General features: G+C 61.1%; 1 protein-coding gene across 2 annotated transcripts in view; it reads right to left on the reverse strand.

The window, feature by feature from the left end:
- The window catches only part of Begain (brain enriched guanylate kinase associated), a 26,895-nt gene extending 19,030 nt beyond the window's left edge, over positions 1–7,865 (reverse strand). Inside the window, exons 1-2 of one of the 2 annotated variants that reach the window (XM_023719646.1) lie at positions 7,796–7,865; positions 6,673–6,701 (exon numbers count right to left, since the gene is read on the reverse strand). In XM_023719646.1, coding sequence (XP_023575414.1) covers positions 6,673–6,686 — 14 coding nt within the window. In that variant the 5' untranslated portion in view covers positions 6,687–6,701; positions 7,796–7,865. Of the gene's footprint in view, positions 1–6,672; positions 6,751–7,795 lie in introns of those variants that run through there. The other variant, XM_004635195.2, reaches the window with a different exon arrangement.
- Positions 7,866–19,663: the final 11,798 nt, after the last annotated feature.

Here is a 19,663-nt window from a genome sequence, read left to right on the forward strand (position 1 = left end):
ACACCTGGTGACCCCAAGCCAACACAGACCCCTGCAGTCATCCCACTTGGGACACCTGGTAACCCCAAGCCAACACAGACCCCTGTGGTGATCCCACTTGGGACACCTGGTGACCCCAAGCCAATACAGACCCCAGTGGTCATCCCACTTGGAACACCTCGTGACCCTATGTCAACACAGACCTCAGTGGTCATCCCACTTGGGACACCTGGTGACCCCAAGCCAACACAAACCCCAGCAGTAGTCCCACTTCGGACACCTGGTGACCCCAAGCCAACACAGACCCCTGCAGTAATTGCACGTATGACACTCACTCTACACCAAATCAAAGGAGTCCCCGGTGGTAACCCCATACCTAACAGCCACTGTCCCCATCACCAGTGTGTGTCTTGGGGGTAACCCTACTCTCTCCCCACTGACTTGGACCCTGCAGTAACCCTACTTGCAGTGATCCCCCAGTCCATGCCTCCCCCTCCTGTGTCCCTTGCTCCTTCTACATGGAGTCTTGTGCAGTTCCTAGCCTGGCCTGTCCTCACCAGCAGCTGTGGCTCACTCGCACTCCTCAGTGCCACTCACACTTTGTTCAGGGACACAAGGCAAGCTCCCCCACCAGGGCTGCCTTTCCACCCCTCGGCCTCACCCATCGGACTGACTGATGGAGAACCCGGCCACTGTCCCCGGCCACTGTCCCTGGGCTGGAGGGGGCATCACATCTCCCCTCCTCTCCCAGTGCCTTCTCAGTGCACCCCACCCTCAGTGACATACTCCCTTTTCTCTGCACCATGTGGCCTTCCACGGATGCCCCCGCCACATTCCTACCTACAGAAGCCCAGTAGCCATTACTACAGACAACCCAAGGGGCTACTCCCTGCAGCCCCATGGTCACCACAGCTGGTCTCCCCTTGTTCCAGAACATCCTTTCCTGCCTTCTGGAACATCCCCCCCACCCCCAGAGCTGCTGCTTCTCACCTCCATTCCCATCTCACTGTCTGTCCCATCAAGTGCTGTCTGTCCCTGCTATCTCTGCCCACTTACGCCATCCCACCAGGCAACACCTCTAGGTCGTCTTCTCCTTGTCACCCAATGACTTTTTTTTTTTTTTTTGTGTGTGTAACTGGGGATTGAACTCAGGCCCTATGCTTGCCAGGGAAGTGCTTATTCCACTGAGCCATCTCCCCGGAAGTGCTTATTCCACTGAGCCATCTCCCCGGCCCCCACCCAATGACTTTTGCTGGCCCTCCTCTATCCTCACTTGACTTCTTGACAGCCAGCCTTTCTCAGCCTCCTCTCTGGGGCTCCTTCTGTCTCAATTCCTGACCCCAGGATGACGAGGGGTGGGCCCTTTCCTCCTGTATGGCCACTGGTGATGACCATAGCTGGGGCCAGATGTGGGAAGGTGGCCACAGGGGCCCTCACTGCCAGTGAAGGCTCCCCAGTTTGCCCTCTTGTCACTCCCTCGGAGCCCAGGGCAGAAGGGACCAAGATTCAACACCTTGACTGGTCACCAAGGAGCCCATGCTGGCTTTGCTAATCTGACTACACCAGCCAGCTGCTCACAGACTGCTCGGCAAACTCATGAGCTGGATCTGCAGGAGGCCTGGTGTCCCTGGGCTGAGGGTTAGACAGCTTGCCAGGCTGCAGGATGCTCGCTGAGCTGGACCTTGCCCAGGTGCCCCTTGTCCAGGGTTGCTCTGGAATGCCACGTCCTCCGCTGGCCCACTGCACCACCACCCTGCCCCTTGTGTATACACACTTAAAATGCGTGTGCATGCACACACCAAACGCTCAGGGGCTCCAAACCTCTCAGGTTTAAAAAAATTTTTTTTTCAGTAATGGAGATTGAACCTGGGGCCTTCACTTTCTGGGCCTCAGTTTCCTCAGCTGTCAGGAAGACCTGAGGTACACTTGTGACCACTATGCCTGGAAGCCAGGCTGAGGGCTCTGTTAATGTCACGAGGGTGAGGTGTCACGGACAGTAGGATTGCTCTGTGCCCAACCTCCAGCCTCACCGACCACGAAGGCTGCAGCAGGTGCCGCATCAGGAGTGACCCCAGATGCTTTACCACTGGCACAATGTCCCCAGGGTGCCTCTCATGGCACACTCAGGGAGGCTGAGTAGGACCTCAGCTGGGAACAGGTGGAGGGGGGGAGGAGGGGACCACTCCTGTGGTGGGTCCCACAGGGGTAGCTGCAGCGAGGTCGTCACTGGCATCTTAGTGAGAACACTGCTAGGCTCCCTCTAGTAGGCTTAGGTGTAGAAGTGGGCAAGGAGGAAGGTGGGGTTACCCCACCACCTCTTCTGCAGGTGGCCACCCCAGTCTCAGTGACCACCCCAGCATGCCAGAACAGGGTGTAGCAAGAGCCTGCTAAAAAAGGGCATGCCCGAGCCTGTGCCCACCCTGCACCTGGGTCCAGGAGGCGCCCTGCCTCGCTCCCTCGCCCACGGCTCACCTTTGGCCCCTGCCTGGAGCACTGGGCACTGCTGCCTCTCCCCGCTGGGGCTAGGCCACGCCACCCCCAATGCCCACACTTTCTGACCATTGGCACGGGTCACTGTGACACCCATCCCTTTAATAAGTTTCTGCCCCCAAGTCATAGGGCTCTCATGACAGTTTTATTCCCCAAGCCTACAACGTCCTCAGGTAAGCAGCATCCCTAATAAATAAATATGTTAAATATGCAATCTATGAACAAATTAAAGTCACAGTGATACCTGGGAGATGGGTCGGGGACGGGCAGGGCAGACAGCAGGGACTTGGGGTAGAGTTGGGAGGGGGCTCTAGAGCTGTGTCTCAACCTTGGGCTTTAGCAATGACCCTGGAGAAGGGGCACAGGGACACTGCCTGTGTCTCCCTGCGTGTCTCCAGAAGGACAGCGTTCAGAGGGGGCAGGACCACAACAGTGGCGGTCACACAAGAGAATCAGAGCATGGCCCAAATGTGTGGGCGTCCATGTGCTGAAGCCTAAAAATAAACAGCCTCAATCCGCACACAACGAAGTTCAAGCAGCCCAAGGCCACCAGCTGCACAACATCAGAGTCCTTAAACAGGACACCACAGGCTTGAACCAGAAAGAACCTAAAAGTCTGTGACAGGTGACAGATGCAATTAGGGAGGCTGAGGCAGGAGGATTGATAGTTCATACCCAGCCTGGCAACGCAACTTGGTGAGACCCTGTCTAACTAAAAAAATAAAAAGGGCTAGGGATGTACCTCAGTGAGAAGGCCCTGGGTTAATTCTTTATGTGGCTGTAAGAAAAACAGCAACCAAGAGATCTTGTTCTCCTGAGGCCCATTTGGAGCAGGAAACAGACAGGCTGCGGCTTGTGGGAGAGACGGGGCAGGAGGCGTGGGGCACCTGTCACCCCTTGCACAGCTGGCCACACTCCTACCCGGTTCCCAGAATGCAGCACCCCACCCCCCAAAACACCTGCAGAGTCCACAGCAGCCCTGAGCACCATGGAGCCCACCCCCACCCACAGGATAAACAGCCTGCCAGTCAGGAGGGAAGATCTGGTGCTCACCTGTGAACCTGCCCAATCCCAGGGACTGGGCGCTTCTGGTTAAGAAAGACCAGGCAGCCCCCACCCCAGGCAGGCAACCCAGGCAGCCAAGTCCCAGGCAGGCAAAGGCAGCTGTTGCTCTGGGATGCTCTCTGCTCTCTGAGGCAGCGAGTCCCAGGGAAGGAGACACCGAGGCGGGCCTGGTGTGTGGAGAAGCTCCTGGGGCTCTTGGGGGTCTGCAGCAGCGCGGAGGAACCTTGTCCCATGGTGGCCACCAGGTGGCCCTAACTTAATGGCTGAACTGCACAGACGCCTACCTCTCTGCGACTGTCATTGCTGGGTACTGGAGGAACTGCACTTGGAGGGAGGAGGGGACCCTGCAGGGATGGCTCTGGGCTTGCTGTGTGCCTTGCGGACCTGTTGCTGCTCCCCTGCAGGGGGAGTTGAGTCCTGGGGGGGCGCTGATTGGAGGGACAGCAGTACTGGCTCCTGATGCCTGAAGTTTCAAAGCAGCTGAAGGGAGGCAGGGGAGCTAAGGGGACTAATGAGGGCGTTCAGGAGACTGGGGTACCCAGACTGTCACTGGGTGTGGCCACACATCTCCCACTGTTACTGTCCCAGGGAGGCCACTGTGCAGCTGTCCCTCTGGACACTGGAAAGCAGAAGAGGGGGCATCAGCTGGTTTCAGAGCTGCCTATGTGGGGAACCGAGGCAAGGCTAGGGAGTCATGTAAGGCCCCCCCTCAGGTTAACCCGATGCTCTGCACCTCTTAGGAGGTGCCAGCCTGCCACCCGCCTCCAGCAAACTTCTATTTAACCTCTGTGCCTTGGGTCCCGTGTCTCTGCTTCTAGTGCCCTAGGCTAGACTCTGCTCTGGGACTGTGAAGCATTCTGGGCAGACCCCACTATACTGTCCCATTGAGCTGGGAGGATTTGCTGTAGGCTGGTGTCCCCTGCACTGGTACTGGAGGAACTGCATTTTGGGGAAGGAGGGGACCCTGCAGGGACAGCTCTGGGCCCGCTGAGTGCCTGTTGCTGTTGTTCCAGGATAGCTGACAGCTGACAGCTGACAGCCGCCCCACTGTTGCCTGGGGTCTCAGTATTCCACCTACGGGGAGGGACAGGAGGATCACAAGGGCCTCAGGGAATATGTCACATGGACAGGAAGGCTGGGAAAGGTGTCTTGGGCAGAGAGGACATCCCAGCAAAGGCACGGAGGTGGGAAGGTGAAAGATGTCCTGGACTCCAGACCCAGCCCACAGGATGGGGTGGGGGTGTGGCAGAGAGTGCAGGTCCCCACTGCACACCTGACCACTAATGGGCACCAAGGAAGACCTTGTGCCACCAGGTGGCACAGTCCTACAGCTCATGCTGCCAGGCACGCAACTCTCCTGAGAGCCAGCCCGGTTCCCCCAGGGGCCAAGGCCAATGCCAAGACCCACTCTGGGACTGTGCACCACACATCATAGGCTGGCCCCTGGGGCACCCAGACCCCTGCCCCTCTGTGTGCCTTTTCTCCAGGCTGGAAGGGGTAGGCTGGGCCCTCAGAGATGCTCTACCTGGACCCCACTCACTGCCAGGGCTGGGATGACAGGCCTCATGTCACTCCACCTCCTCTCCCCAGGGTACCCACTTTGCAGCTGGGGAAACAGGCCAGTGAGGTCCAGGCCTTTGCAAGACTCTGGGTTTATGGGACTGCACACCTCACAGTCTTCTGGTGGGAGACCATGCAGACTTCCCTTAAGCCTGCTGGGGTCCTGGTGCCTTAAATGCAGGACAGAAACCGGGCTGGAGAGTCCTGTGGCAGCCAGGAAGGAAAAGCAGGGAGGCCCTGCTGGGAGCAGAAACTGGGTGCACAAGACCCTCTGCAAGGGGGGGGGGCCCTCTCAGTCCTGACTCCTGAGACCCCAACACGCCGCAACCATGCCCACTAGTCTGTCCTTCATCCAGGGAGCCTCTGCAGCTGCTCACTGCCACCTGTGTCCCTAAACACGGTGGGTCAGGTGTCTGTCCCCAGAACCTGGCAAATGGGGTGGGCAGGAGGGGAGAGAAGGAGCAGGGGGAGGGGAGGGCCAGAGGGACCGCTCAGACGGGAGACTGCCTCAAGACCCGGCTGCAGAGTAGCAAGCCCTATCCATCCCAACCCCCGCCCCAACCCCTAGGTCCATGGGGCTCCAGGACCCCTCCTTAACCACCTGCACCTTGTATACCTCAGGGTGGGGCTGGCCAACTGCCACCAGGTTTGGGGTATGAGATCCTAAGACTGATCCCTCCTCCCAGCCCAGAACATACTATTCCTGAGCCTTAGGACCTCGGGGTCTGGGGCGCCGTATCCGGGGGCCAACGCGGGGCTCTGTGAACGCCATCTGGGCATTTCCAAGTCACTCCCCCCAGGGCTCAGCCTGGGCTTCTAAGGGGCAAGGAACACCTGGCACCCACTGCCTCGCTATTCCGGCGTGGCGAGAGTGGGGAATCGGGACCCTAGTGTGGGACAGGTGGTGCTGAGGCCCAGCGGGCAGTATCCCGCTGCCCAAAGACCCCCGAGCCGAGGCTCTGGAAAGAAAACGCCTAGGGCGCGCCAAAGAGAGGGGCTGGGGCCCCGGGCCCGGGGGTGGGGAAAGTCGCCCTAGAAGCCATCTGTGACTCCCGACTTGATGTGGAGGTACCCCAGCGGATCCACCGAGGCTGAAAGTTTAGCGCCTGCGCGAGGCCTCGGGGTGCGCACCCCAGGCGTGGCCGCGGGATTCCCCCAAAATGGCTCCAAAACGCCACTGCCTCGGCCGGCCGCGAGGGTGCCATCCCCGCCCCCACCAGGCGGAAACTTGAAAGCTCACACGCAGAACTGTGCGCAGGGGGGTGGGGGACCGGTGCGCAGGGCGGCGGGGTCCCCGGGGACACGCCAGCGGGAGTCCGGTGCGGGGCGCAGGGGACCGCGGAGAGGCGGGGGGCGGCCGCGCTCTGTGGCGCACTCCACCCCACCGCAGCGGCCGGCCCCGGCCAAGGGGCCCCGCGTGGGCCCCCATTGTTTCACCGCTCGCACGCACGCACCAGCCCAGGCACAGGGCGGACGGCCCCGCCGAGGCGGCCGGGCCCCAGGCTGCGCTCTGGGGAGCCCCTGCGTCCTCCCCGGACCCCGGCCCGAGAGCCGCGGCGCGGCGGTCGCTCCACTCACCTGAGTTTCTCCATGTCTGCGGCAGAGGCCTGCGAGAAACCAAAGGAGAGGGTCAGAGCAGGAGGCGGCGCCGGACACCCCCGCGAGGCTCGGCCGGTGGACAAGCGGCCGAGAGCTATCCGCTCCCTCCCGCCCGCCGGGCCGCCGGCTCCCCCTCCTCAGTGGCTGCGCCGGGCCGCGGTCGAGTAACAGGTGAGCCCGCCGGGCCGCCGCGCTCCCGGGCACCTAGTTACGCCCCCCGGGGCGAGGAGGGGGCCGGCCTAGGGACTGTGGTTGAGCGCGGCCGGGGCTTCCCCGGGGGAGGGGACTGCCTGTCCCCGCGAACTCAGGGGGTCCGGGACCTCGCCGCCCCCAGCCACGCGGCCCGTTAACCCTCGCGGCCCAGAGCTCCCTCCCGGAGGAAGCCGAGCTGGGCATCGCAGGCTTTCCGAGTCGGAGAATGTTTGAGTCGGGGACCTGGGGCCGTGTGGAATTGTAGAAGCGGACGCTCGCAAAGCCAGAGGTGCTGCGACTGAAGCCCTCCACTCCGCAATCAGGACCCGCTGCCCTCGGATTGGGGGTTGAGGGCCTGCGCGCCCCTCCCGGGCCCGAGGGATTAACCCCTGCGCGCCCTGCTCGCTGGCGGGGCGCCCTGCCGGGCTTGCGCAGACCCGCCCGCGTCCGGCTTGGAGACCCTCCCCGCCCAGCCCGCGCCGCCGAACCCCTCCAACGGGGCGGGGGACCCACCCGCACCGTTAACCCCGCTGGCGCCGGCGAGCACCGGGACGCGAGCGGCCCGCGCAGGATCGCACTTCCTGTGCGGAGCAGGGGGCGCGGGGCGGGCTCTCCAGCACCCGGGAGAGGCCGCTCGTGGGGACTTCCCCATCTCTCCGTGGCAGGGGTCAGGGTCTCAGCCCCGGAAAGTGGCGACAGACCTGGGAAGACTGATGACTGCCCATCCCGGCCCCTCGCGCCGGGTTCCGCCGCCACGTCCGCCGGGAGCGCGCTGCGCTCGGTCCGGGCCCCACGCAGCCTCCCCCACCACCCAGCCGGGCGAGGGCGCAGCCTGGCCTGGGGACTCGATCAGGCTCGGTCACCAACTTCCCGGCCACTCGAGCAGGCCTCCGGACCTCAGTTTCCTCACCTGAAACCTGGGGGGAGGGGAGGCAGGAGGACGCCGGACCCGCGCTCAGCCGCCCTGCAGCACCCGCGACTGCGGAGGGGCTAAGGTGGGGCAGTGATTTTGGGAGCGAGAACGGCTCCCGAGGCGCTTGGTGGCGGCTCTTGCTGCCGACGCTCTTAAAGTTGTGCAAGACCACGCGCCCGGACCCTTCCTATAAATCTTCCTTCTCCACGAATAAAGAGTTTGCCGGGTGGAGTTTGCATCCAGCCAGCGCAGTCTCCGTGCCCTTGTTCGCCAAGCCCACCTTTCCGGGTCCCCATCGTGGCGCGCATCACAAGTCCCAGCATACAACAGGCGCTCAATAAACAAGGGCAGTGCATGCCTGGATCCACCGCCCGCAAGCGGGGTGCCTGCAGCTTTTGCCCCTGGCGGGCTCCAGCGCCTGGGGAGCAGCCCCGCGCTCTCAGCAGGAGACCCTAGCACCCGGTAGGGTTGGCCTCCACCAGCTGGTGCAGGGTGGGTGGCACCGGTCGCTGAAGGGTCGGACTCCGCCCGGGATCAAGCAAGCCCAAGTGCAAGCGCTCACGCGCGTAGCGTGCCCCTCTCCCGCCCATGGCTCCGGGAGAAGGCTGGGCGAGGGATGCGGGAGCGCTTCTCTCCAGGGTCGCAGGGCCGAAAACCGTTCACCCCGGGAAAAGGCAAGGATCAGCGGCAGCCCCACCCCGATCAGCTCAGGACAGAGGGACCGGCAGCAGGCTGCGCAGCTGCAGAACCGCTGGGCCTGGGCCCCATCCTGAGACCTTTTCCAAGGGCGGGGGAGTGAGGTGGGGACACCCCTCTCAGGCTCGGGTGGCCTCAATCACTCACAGCCAATGACTTGCCTGGGAGTTTGTCTAAAATTAATAAGAATGTAATAAAATTTAGTGTTTTAAAAATCTAGCATTAATTATTTACATGGAATGCTTCAGCTGTTCTGGAAGGCCTGTTTGGGATGCCCCATCCTCCAAGAAGGGACTTGGGGGAGGCACGGATGGGGGTTGGGCAGGACAGAAGACACACTAACTCTGCCACTGGCCTGCAGGCTCCCCATTTCTTCCTTACAGGCTGAACCGCTCCGCCCCACCCCCACCGCAGGCTCCGCAATCGCGGGCGCAGCCCCACTCCTGAGACAGGTCTATAAATTTCCTAGCCTGGGGTCTGCAGACCCCAGCACCTGGTGGGGAGAAGGGGTGTGTGTGAGACCCTCCAGGTCCTGCGCAGCAGTGGGCTCCCAGCAGCAGTCTTGGCATTGCTGCCAGGAACCTGGGTCAAGCCTTGGCTTGGCCCTCTCCTCCCACAGGACTTGGGTGATGTGGCTGTGTCTGGGGCTGGGATCCAGGCTTAGGGGAGGGGCCGTGGGGAGCTGGGTGAGGGGAGGATCCTGATGATGGGCTAGGGTCTCCCCGGAGGCTGAGGATGAGGTGGGCAAACAGGTGGGCATGGGGGGGCAGGCCAGTGCTCCCGGAGGCCCCACCCAGCCCTGCACCTGACACCCTCCCTGCTGCCCACCCCACCCCACCCCTGCCTCATCCTGCAAGAACCTTCTGCTGTCCTCACCACCCCACCCCCACTCTCCCTTGTCCCCTCCTCCTGGCCGCCTTTATCTCCTAGCAGCCTTACCAGAGCCCTGCTTGTCAGTCACACTGGATCAGGCTGTTCGCCCCTCCTCAGGCCCTGCCAAGCTATCCACATCCTCCTGGTGAGGTGGATCTTGTAATAACCCCTTTCCCAGGTATGAAGACATAGGCCCCAAGGGCAAGCCCTGGCAGCCCACTGGCAAGCGCAGGAGGTTAGGGCCAGGGCTCTGGTCTGTATCCCACAGCCACCGTCCTCCTGGAGCACTCAGACTGGCACAGCAGGTGGCCACTGGGCGGTGGAGGAGGGATCCGTGCCACTGTCCTTTGCTTAGTGACCAGACCCTACTCCGCCACACCCCTCAGCAATGCCAGCCACCCAGGCCATCCTCCAGGTCCCACGGTCCCCCAGCTCCTTCCTGCCCCAGGCCTCTGCACATCTTCCTTCCATCTGAACCGCTGTGCCTTAGAGCCTTGCAGAGCTGTCCTTTCCCCCTCTGGATGCAGGGCTGCCCTGACAGGCCGTGCGTGGGGCAGCTGTGCCTCCATGCAGCTGGGGTGTGCCAGGTGAATGAGTGCTCCCCTCCCAGGTGCACCGTACTGCCCTACCATTGGGGCCCTGCCTCAAGCCCCCAGGGACCCAAGGCAGCCTCTGCACAGTGCTCTGCCCAGTTCCTGTGGCCCCTGCTGATGTGGGTCAGCTTTTATCTGGCTGCCACCTGCCCACCACCTGTACCTCTCGAGCCATGCCCTAACTAGGGCAAGGAAGCAGGCCACAACCCGGAGGGTCTGCTTGGCTTGGTCCCCCTCTGCTGCCTGAGCCTGGGCCTGGGCCAGCTCTCGCCGCCAGAAGGGCCTAGGGATGGTCTCTCCCACACTTGGCTCCAGCCCCAAACCCTGAGCGCAAGAGACAGCCTGAACACTTGGGGAGCAGCGATGAGATCTGAGGGTGGGAAGGGGGGCAAGCCCCACCTCTCACAGACTGCTGTTTGGGCCTCCTCGGCAGTTGTGCCACCTCAGTGGAGGTGCTCAACCTCTCTGAGCCTCAATCTGGCATCTAGGAAGGCAGGATGGAGAGTCCTCAAGGGCTTTTGGGAGCAACAGGCGGTTGTGTAAGGGATTGGCCAGGGGACTGCTAGCAAAAGGCCGCAGCTGCTCTAGATAGCCAGCTTTGGCGCTGCCCACTCCGGGAGGACTTCTTTCTTAGATGTTTCGAATTGCTCCCTGCCTTCGTACATTCACTCAACAAACATCTGCTGTGTGCTGAGCTCCACTGTGGGGCAGTGGACTGTGAACAAACTCCATGGACCCTCCACTCTCACCAGGCTGAAGTCCAGGCTGTGGTGCTCTCATGCGGGGAAACAGCCCACCAGAGGAATCTGCAAACGGGTCCTCCCACCCGGTGGGTCCCCTGGGAAAGTCTCCTGGGTAGGCTGGGGCCTGGGGCTCTGCATGGAGTGAGGGCAGAGCTGGGATGTTGTTCAGCCCCAGAACTGCCCATGGGGTTCTTGATGGGATCTGGGCTTCTACCCTAGGGGCTGGGTGGAGGAGCACCCCTGCCTGCAGCGGGTAGCACCCTGAGGGCAGTGTGTGGCACAGCCAGTGGGGAGGGGGCCAGGAAGAAGCATGGTGGAAAGTGGGCTCCTGGCCTGAAGGCCAGGAGGCAGGCCAGGGAGAGGATGGGGAGTTGGGGTGTGGGCCTGGGTCTGGAGATCAGAGCAGAATGGGGAGACGTGAATGGGGAGAGCAGAATGGGGAGCCCCTCCCTAGGACCCCCCCTGCGAGGGGCTGGGTCCTAGGCAGCACTGTGACCAACCAGGGAGGGAGGGCTGGTGGGTGGTGTGGGGGTGAAGGAGGGGCAGGTGTGCAGGGGTGGGGGGTATTTGCAAAGGGCTTGCAGGGGGGCAGAGGGATCACCTGTGTCATGCCCAGGTGCCTACAGGCCCAAAGACTGGTGGCTCTGTATCCTCCAGTTGTCCCAACTGGGCCCCCCTGTGGACTCCTACCACGCCCAAGAGTGGCATCCTGAAGGGATTTATTTAGAAAGGGCAGCACGTGCCATAGGTCACTCAGTGAGGTGGGAACCTGAGCGCAAGCCCTGGCTTAGGGTTGTCTCAGAAGAGGCCATGCAGTCCTCCATGGGGGAATGGAGGGGGCAAGGCTGCAGAAGTGGCCTCAGCTCCCCGTCCAACCCGGCCAGGTCCTGGGGACTCGGCAGGTACCTCCCTCTGCCCAGCGAGCATGGTGCACAGGCCAGGCAGTGACTGCAAACTGGCCTCCCTGGGCTAAATCTGGCTGCCACCGTGTTGTATTTGGCCCGCTTGAGGTTTCTTTCTTTCTTTCTTTTTAAACATTTGAGCCAACATTTAAAAATTGGGAGAATTTACATTTTAAAATCCATATTTTTGGCTTCTACTGAAAATTGTGAAGGTATGGCAGCTCCATCCCACACTCCCCCATGGCAGTAGATGGGGGAGCTGGGAAGTGGTGGCAACTCCCTAGGGACCTTGGGGTCCCCACTTGGTGACTGAGCCCCGATGCCCAAGCTTGCCCTGCCTACAAGGAGGCATGCCCAGGAGGGCAGCGATTTCTCAGGGCCCTCTCCTGCACCAGACGATGAACAGGATCCACCCCCGACTGCTCAGCAATAGGCAGGACTGGAATGCAGGGTCTCCCCAGCGTGGTGGCCTCCCAGAAGTGGCCAGTGCTGGCTGGGATTCCACGCCTCAGCTCCTGGCAAGGGGTGTAGGTGGCTCCTGGAGCCAAGGTCTGCCCTTGGCCTGGGAGGTTCCTGCCCTTCCAGGGGACACACTTGCCCAGGCCCAGAGGCGCCCAGGCAGTGTTCATATCAAAGTGCAAGCTGTCATCTTCACTGTCATCACCACTGTCACCTCCATTACTGCCACTGCCCCAGTAGCTGAGCCTCTACTTCATGTTCCTGCCTGCTCCATGAAGGTCCCAGCCAGGGCCCTGCACAGGTAGCTCTCAGAACTTAGGTGGGGGACCTTTTGGGGGCTCAGAGTGGGCACTCCTGGGGGTGAGGGTTGGGGCCTGGGTGCCCCCAGGCCAGCCCTGCTGCCTAGGCCAATGCCAGCCCCCCACTTGCACTTATGCAGCCTGACAGGTCGTCCCTGAGTACAGAAGCCTCCAGAGGCTTGAGTGTCCCATCTCCCTGCTGGTCCCTGGAGAGATCTGCGTGGTACCCAGAGCCCACCACACATGCAGGTGGGGTCCCAGACCACCAGCACATTGTGGAGGGGCCTGGGGACCCAACCCTGCATCATCACACTGCCTGTCACCAGCTTGGGAAACTGAGGCCCACAAGGAAGGAAGGGGGCCTGTGTGGTCACCCGGCAGGCAACCGGCCTAGAGTGAAGCAGCTCCCTGGGGCCACGGCCTACACAGGGATAGGCTGTGGGGCTGCAAAGAACTGGGACTTGATAGAACTGGCTATCCCCTGGGAGTGCAGGTCACAGGAGGAGGGGTGTGAGGGGGCTGGGGAGGGGTGAGGTCCAGGCTGGGCTCCTCTGTATCCTGGAGGTGCAGTGACAGTGCTGCCCTCATAGGGGTGCCACCTGGGGGTATCACCCAGGATGGCGACAGACCCAGCCACTGCCTCCCAAACTCCTTTCCCAGGAGAGGCAGAGCCCGACCATGGGGACAGGGCAATGACTGTGGATGTCCTCCCCACCCCAGGGGCCAAAGCATGAAGGGAATGGGGTGCCACAGCATCTGGACAGCAGTCTGCCCGACCACACCCTGCCTGAGGCAAGGGTACCCAACTCGACTGCCTGCCCGCCAGTCCAAGGCTGGGGGAATTTCCAGGGGGGCTAAGGAGAGAGAACCCCAGCCCACGCAGCCCCCTGCCCATCAGCCCCTGGTCCTGCCTTCCAGGACTATGTCACATCCTTCCCCTCTGGAGCTGTCTGAGGCGCAGAAATGAAGGTGGACCCCATGGAAGTCCATGGCAAATCCAAAGGCCTCCACCAGATGGCCACAGGCCAGGAGAGGTTTGGAATTGCTGCCCCCAAACCAGGAAGGTCCCCTCAGCCCCCTTTTCCTTGGCTGCTGAGGTTCCCACAGCACCTCTTCAGAGGAAGTGGGGGAGGTGGGTAGGAGCGGGGTGGGTGGGGAACAGGCTGAGGCAGGGACTCACCTGGCCCAGAAGCCTCCAGGGGGAGGCGGCTCGACTTCCATGTTGCCTGTTGCCCATGCAAAGGCCATCACTGTTCACCTGGCCCAGACCCTTGGGGTCTGTGGTCCCTGCTACCATCTCTCGGGAGAGCTGGGGGCTCCGGGCTGGGTCCTTGTGTTCTGGGGATGCAGCAGCTGCCAGGGGCTGTGCAGCCTGGGCTGGGCCCTGTTCCTCAGAGGACAGATCCAGGCCATGGGCTCTGGGCCCCCTGAAGGCCTCCAGGGTCCCGGGGTCCAGCACACGCACAGTGACCTCATCTAAGAACCTGGAGAAGGGCAGCCTGGCCTCCCGCCGGCGGCCCAGGCATGCGAGGGGGCCCCGGCTAGCCGCACTGCCTGTGTGCAGGGGCTCCAGGGGGGCCAGTGGTGACAGCCGTGCTGCCCCCAGGCTGGGGCTGTGCAGGTCCTTGTGAGGCACTTCCCTGATGGGGGCTGCAGGCCTGGGCTCCTGTGGGGGACTTGAGGTGTCAGGGCCCTGTGCCCGGGAGCTGGCCCCTGTCAGCATCCCGCTCAACTGTCCAAAATTCCGCTGGCACCCACGCCTCACCTGGCATGGGGCTGGGACCCACGGCTGCGCAGTACCAAGCTGCCTGTCCCTCCCTGGCCAGGCCAGCTGGCCAAATGCCTGCCCATCAGCATCGCGGCATTTGGGGGGCGGGGGTGTCCCAGTGCCTCGTGCCCCAAATCAATTCTCACTAAATGGGAGTTGCGCTTCAGGGCTCAGAAAGGGCCAGGGCGGGGAAGGTCACGTCCTGAGCACTGCCTGAGGCTGGGCTCCATGTTCACAAGCTGTCTCCTTGGCCAGGGACAGGGCTGGGCACAGGGGAATAGACAGGCAGGGGTGGACAGACAGCTTGACAAAAACCAGTGCTGCGGGAGCACAGGGCCTGCTGGAGGGGAAGCTGCAATCGGGAGGCTGCCCTGTGCCCCTTCCTCAAGAACTCTCCTTTGATCTGGGGCGCTGGACACCAACCACGAGACTGGATTTCCCAGATACCTTTGCTTACAGGGGATGTCAAGGAGACAGAAGTTGCTGCTGCTTTTGCTGCAGAGCTGAGATGTGTCGTGCTCCTGTACCACTCCCCACAGGGAACATGAGTCTTGGCATCAAAGCAAGCACCAATAAAAAAGGGATCTGACCATTTCCCGTGTTTTCTAGCTCCCGTTCCCCATCTTGCTTCCCTCTGGAACATGAACCTGTGTTTGGAGCTGTGGCAGCCATATTGTGCCCGTAGCACACGCGTATGATGGCAGAGGAGCTGGGGGACGAGGGGGAAACTGGGCCCTCAGCGATCGTTCGGTCGCCTCACAAGCCCAGCACTGCCTGCCTGCACTACTCTAGCCAAGCTAGAAATGGCCCATCTTGTTTAAGCTGCCGTTACTTCCAGCCTCTGCCGTTAGCAGCTACGTGTTCAATGACACACGGGGGAAATGGGGAGGAACAGCAGCTGCTCACGCTGTGAAGCCAGAGCCTCAGGCACACGGGGGCCCAGGCTACAGCTAGGTGGGGAGAGCCCGAACGGGGCGACAGGGGATGTGCCCACCCCAGAGAGCCACAGAAAGTGGGAGCTGCAAGCAAAGGGTGCTCACTGGGGGCTGGGGTGGCAGCGCCAGGCCCTTGGCCAGCTGATGGCCACCAGCTGGTGTCTGACACTGGCCTCTGGTGTGGCTTAGGGTGAAGCCTGGGCCTCCTCCGCACTACCTGTACTCACAGCCCTGCCCACCCACCTCCTGCCACGTGCTTGGGTGCAGGCGGCACCCTGACCCAAGATGCAGAACCTTGTGGGCCCCAGCTCCAGAGCCTGCTCCTTCTTCCTCCCTGGCCCACTACTGGCCACCAGGCCCTGGCGATGGAGCCTTTTGAGACCAGACCACTTCCCTCCATCCTCAGTACCTCCTTGCTGGACTCCATGCCACCATGCCACTTGGACTGCCGTGGCCACCCACACAAAGGGGTCCCTACCCCAAGCACAGCCAGTACCATCTCTGAAAATCACAGACAGAAGCCTGGGCAACAGCCCACTGTCACACAGCCTGTGGGGCCTGCTGAGGGCCAGTGTTCCCCGCTGCCACCTGCCTTTTCCTGCTTCTCTTACCGCATAGGGGCTGCCACTCACTTCCTTTGTGGCCTCAGGGCCTCTGCACCTGTTGTTCTCATCCTTCCCCTCATCACCTAACTCTCACCCAGCCCTCAGGGCCAGGGTGACAGCCTCTTGTTCTCTGCCCCTAAGATTAGATCAGGCGCTCCTGAGAGAGCCTCTTAGGAGCCCACTTGTCTCATAGCTTGGCCCCTGGCAGCTGTGCACTGTATCCCACTTCGCCAGAGAGCCAGCATATGAGGTGCCCAAAGGGCAGCAGCTGAATAAATAGGTGGATGGATGAAGCAGGGGACACATGGGCTGGGCTGTCAGTTCCTGAACATCCCCAGCTCCGTGGGGGCTACTCTGAGTCAGACCCAGCATGAGGACACTGGGAGGCAGGCAGTGCCCTGACAGCCACCCTGTGCGCTGGACAATTCCCTGCCAGCAGCCCCATCCATCTCCTGGACTAGAAGGCAGGCAGATCCAAGTTCAGGTCCCCTCCTCAACTCTCCAATGGGACAAAGCAAGCACACGGGGCATCCTCATGTGCTGAGTGGGGTCAGACACTGAGCCTCAGACCTACTGGGATGTTACGGCCCCATGCCACAGGGCTCTAACATGTTGGCTGCTTGAGGAGTCTGTGGTTGCAGGAGTATTTGGGCGTGCTGGCTAGCTAGTCCTCAGAGCCTCCCCCAGAGTTTTGGGCAGCATCTGACAAATGTGCATTGTCATAGCAACTCCCTTGCTGGCCACCACCTGGGCGAAGGCCCCAGAGGATGCTGCAGCTATCTTGGGCTGGCAACCTGGGTTCCCTCTTCCTAAAGGGCTTCTAGCCCTGCACACAGCAGCTCTGGGCCTTGTGCATCTGCTCAGCCCCACTTCTGGAGCCCTTCTGGCAGCCAGAAGGTAGCACTCAGGTTAAGGCTACAAAGAACAGAGTCCCAAGAGATGAAGTGACTTGTCGGTGAGCTGAGGAAGGACACACAAAAGTCACACTCTCCAGGACAAGGAGAGGAAGGTGAGGGCAAGGGTCGGGCAGGGACCAGAGGCTGTGGGCTCCTGGAGGGAGGACACACCAGGCCCTGAGCGGCAGCGCTCCTGGTATCCCATGAGGGCCCTACCCAGAACAGCGTGGGCTTGGAGGGTTACTGTAAGCACCCCAGGCCCACATGGCAGGTCACATGCAGAGGCCTCCACCCTATGCACGGAAGTTTCTGCCATGCCCCCCTTCATAGGCAAGGCCCTCAGTCTTACATCACCACCTGCTGCTGCCTCTGGCTATGCCCTGCTGGCCTGAGGGCCCTGATGGTGCCAGTGGTATGCGCTTGGTGCTGTCTACATGAGAACCCCAAATTCTTTTTTGTTTTTGGTTCCCAGGATTGAACTTGTGCTGGCCAGGCAGGTGCTTATGCGGCTGAGCCATCTCCCAGGCCCTGGAACCCCAAATTCTGCCCCCGTGCTCCTTACTCTGAAAGGATGGCTGCTCCTGCTACCAGATGCCCAGAAGGAGGGCCCTGAGATTCCCTGGCTGGCTGGGGCTCTGTAGAGAGCCCTGTCACTGCCTCATGGTCCCTAGGTACAGCTCACCATGCACAACAGGGCCAGAGAGGCCTACTGACCACTGGATTCGGCTGGTTCTCATCTTCCACACCCTCCAGGTAGGATTAGGTGTCTCAGTCTGAGTCAAAAAGGCTGTTGCCCTTCCCAGTCCTGCAACCTCTCCAGGGACCTTGGGACCTGTGAGCAAGATGGTGGCACACCTGAGCAATGCAGGGATGGGGGTCCTGGAGCTCCACTCACCATTCCACCAACCCTTCGGCCAGCCGTGGTCCCAGAACCACCATCCATTGGCACAGGCATGCGCAGGGCACTCTCCCCTGGCAGCACCTGCCATCTGCCAGCCTGTACTCATTCACCAATCCAGCCTCTGGTCCTTACACCCACCCAGCTGCCCTTCAGCCACTCGCCCCTTCCTGCCACTCATGTCGTGTGTCCAGGCACACATCCAGGCGCCTTTCCCCCTCCCCCATGGCTGTGTCTATGCCTGTACCGGGACACATTCTGCCTATGCACCCCTTCTTCCTGTAATCAGCCCTGCTCCACCCGGCCCCACAGCCGCTGTCTCATCAACACACATTCAAGCACCCATCACCCACTCCACCACCTGTTCCTTCATGGCACCCCTGTATGCACCTGTTGATTTTCCCACCCTGTACTTGCTGATCTCTTCCTCCACCTGTCCATCCTCAGCTTCTCCACCCATTCATCTTCCCATCTTGCCACATGCATCAGAAACACACCCTCCCCCTGTGCCCACCGCAGGTTTCCTTCTATCCACCCAGTCCTGCATCTACGCCAACTCTTTTGTTCATCCAACAATTTCCCTTTATTTTGCCACTTAGATACATCACACTCCCCCCATCTGTCCAAGTCTCTATGTGTCCATCCACTGACCTGTCACCCACTACCCATCACCCATTGTCCCATGCACCCCACATTGCTTTACCACTGTGTTCCTCCCAGCCCTGGCAGGTACCACCAGTGGCACAGCTGGACGTTGCTGTCTGTCCTTCCCAGGTAGAGCTGGGTCTAACCTGTCTATCCCCACATGGGTCCAGGGCCCACTGAATGAACAAACAACTGCAGAGCCCTGGCCTAGGTCAGCACTGGGCGCTGGCTAACCCGAGCACCTGTGGTGCTGTCCTCCAGGCTCACGGCCATCAGAGCTGGACTGCTTCTGCACCTCTCAGCTACCACCCTAGCCAGGGTCCACGTTTCTCCTCAGACTGTGTTCTCTGTATTAGATTTCCCTAAGTGACCCCAATGGGTAGCACAGAGTGCTGGGAGAACCTGCTAGGCAAGTGCACATTACACCCACATTTCATACACCCATTCATTCGTTCCTTTATTCCTATAATGAGGGCATCAACAGAGACACTTCTGGCCAGATCTCCAAACACAAGCCACACCCTGGGGCCTTTCAGTCACTCCCTTGACTGTAACAAGCCCAGGAGAGCTCAGGGGCTTGTCAACTGGTGCCTCTATAGCCACACCCTGATCCTCATATGCCAGCAAGAAGGAGTGTCTTCCAGTCACAGAACCCACACCAGCCTCAACCTCGATCTACCTCACCTCGACCTGCTTGACTCCTCCACTCCACCGGCCTCACCTGTGGCCCATCTCCAACAAACCATGGATTTATAACTGCTGTCGCTCTTGTTTCCTCACTCATTCATTTGCCCATTCACCCTTCAACATGCCTAAGTGCTCAAACAATAGGGATGCTGCCTCAAAGCGTTGCCATGGAGATGGCACATGAAGATGTTGTTCAGCACACAGTAGGTGTTTGGTAAAGCCACCTACCGTGGACCAGACCGTATGAGTAAATGTCTCTGAGAGTAGGGCTGCTTGGGACTCATTTCTGCTCTAGGGCCAGGATAGTGTCCCCATTCTGTTCTTTGGCCCATAGAAAGAACTTTCCAGGCCGGGACTCGAGCCACCCAGCCTCCCCATGCAGTGTCCCAGGTGCCAGCATCTCTAGGTTTTCATCCCACAGCAATCTACAAACACGAGACACTAACTTAGGAGGGTTCTCTGAGACAGTGCTGCTTCCCCTTGCCCATCCTGTGCCTGGCGCTGGCCGCTGCATCTGCCACTGTGCTTGCTTTTCTGTGCCACCCTGATTATAGTGAGGGCTGGGAAAATGAAGGGTTTGCAGGAGGCTGCCAGGGCCTTTGCTGTCACCTTCCTGCCCTGTGTGTCACAGATGCCAGAAACAGCCACCCTCAGCAGCCACTTGCCGCAGCCAGAGGGACCACACCTGGCTGGGTGACCAGCACTGTGTGGGGAAGAGGGGCTCTCTCACAAGTCTTCTTTGGAGTCCAGCCTTGGGGTGGCAAAGGCTTCTGGGAAACTGAGGCCCAAAGAGGGAAAGGGGTCCCCCCCCCAGGCCCAGGGGTTGAGGCCCAGGAACAGCCAGCATGGAGACCTGCCTGCTCTGT

This window comes from Octodon degus, unplaced genomic scaffold, assembly GCF_000260255.1.
Source record: "Octodon degus isolate 3935 unplaced genomic scaffold, OctDeg1.0 scaffold00070, whole genome shotgun sequence".
Taxonomy (NCBI): domain Eukaryota; kingdom Metazoa; phylum Chordata; class Mammalia; order Rodentia; family Octodontidae; genus Octodon; species Octodon degus.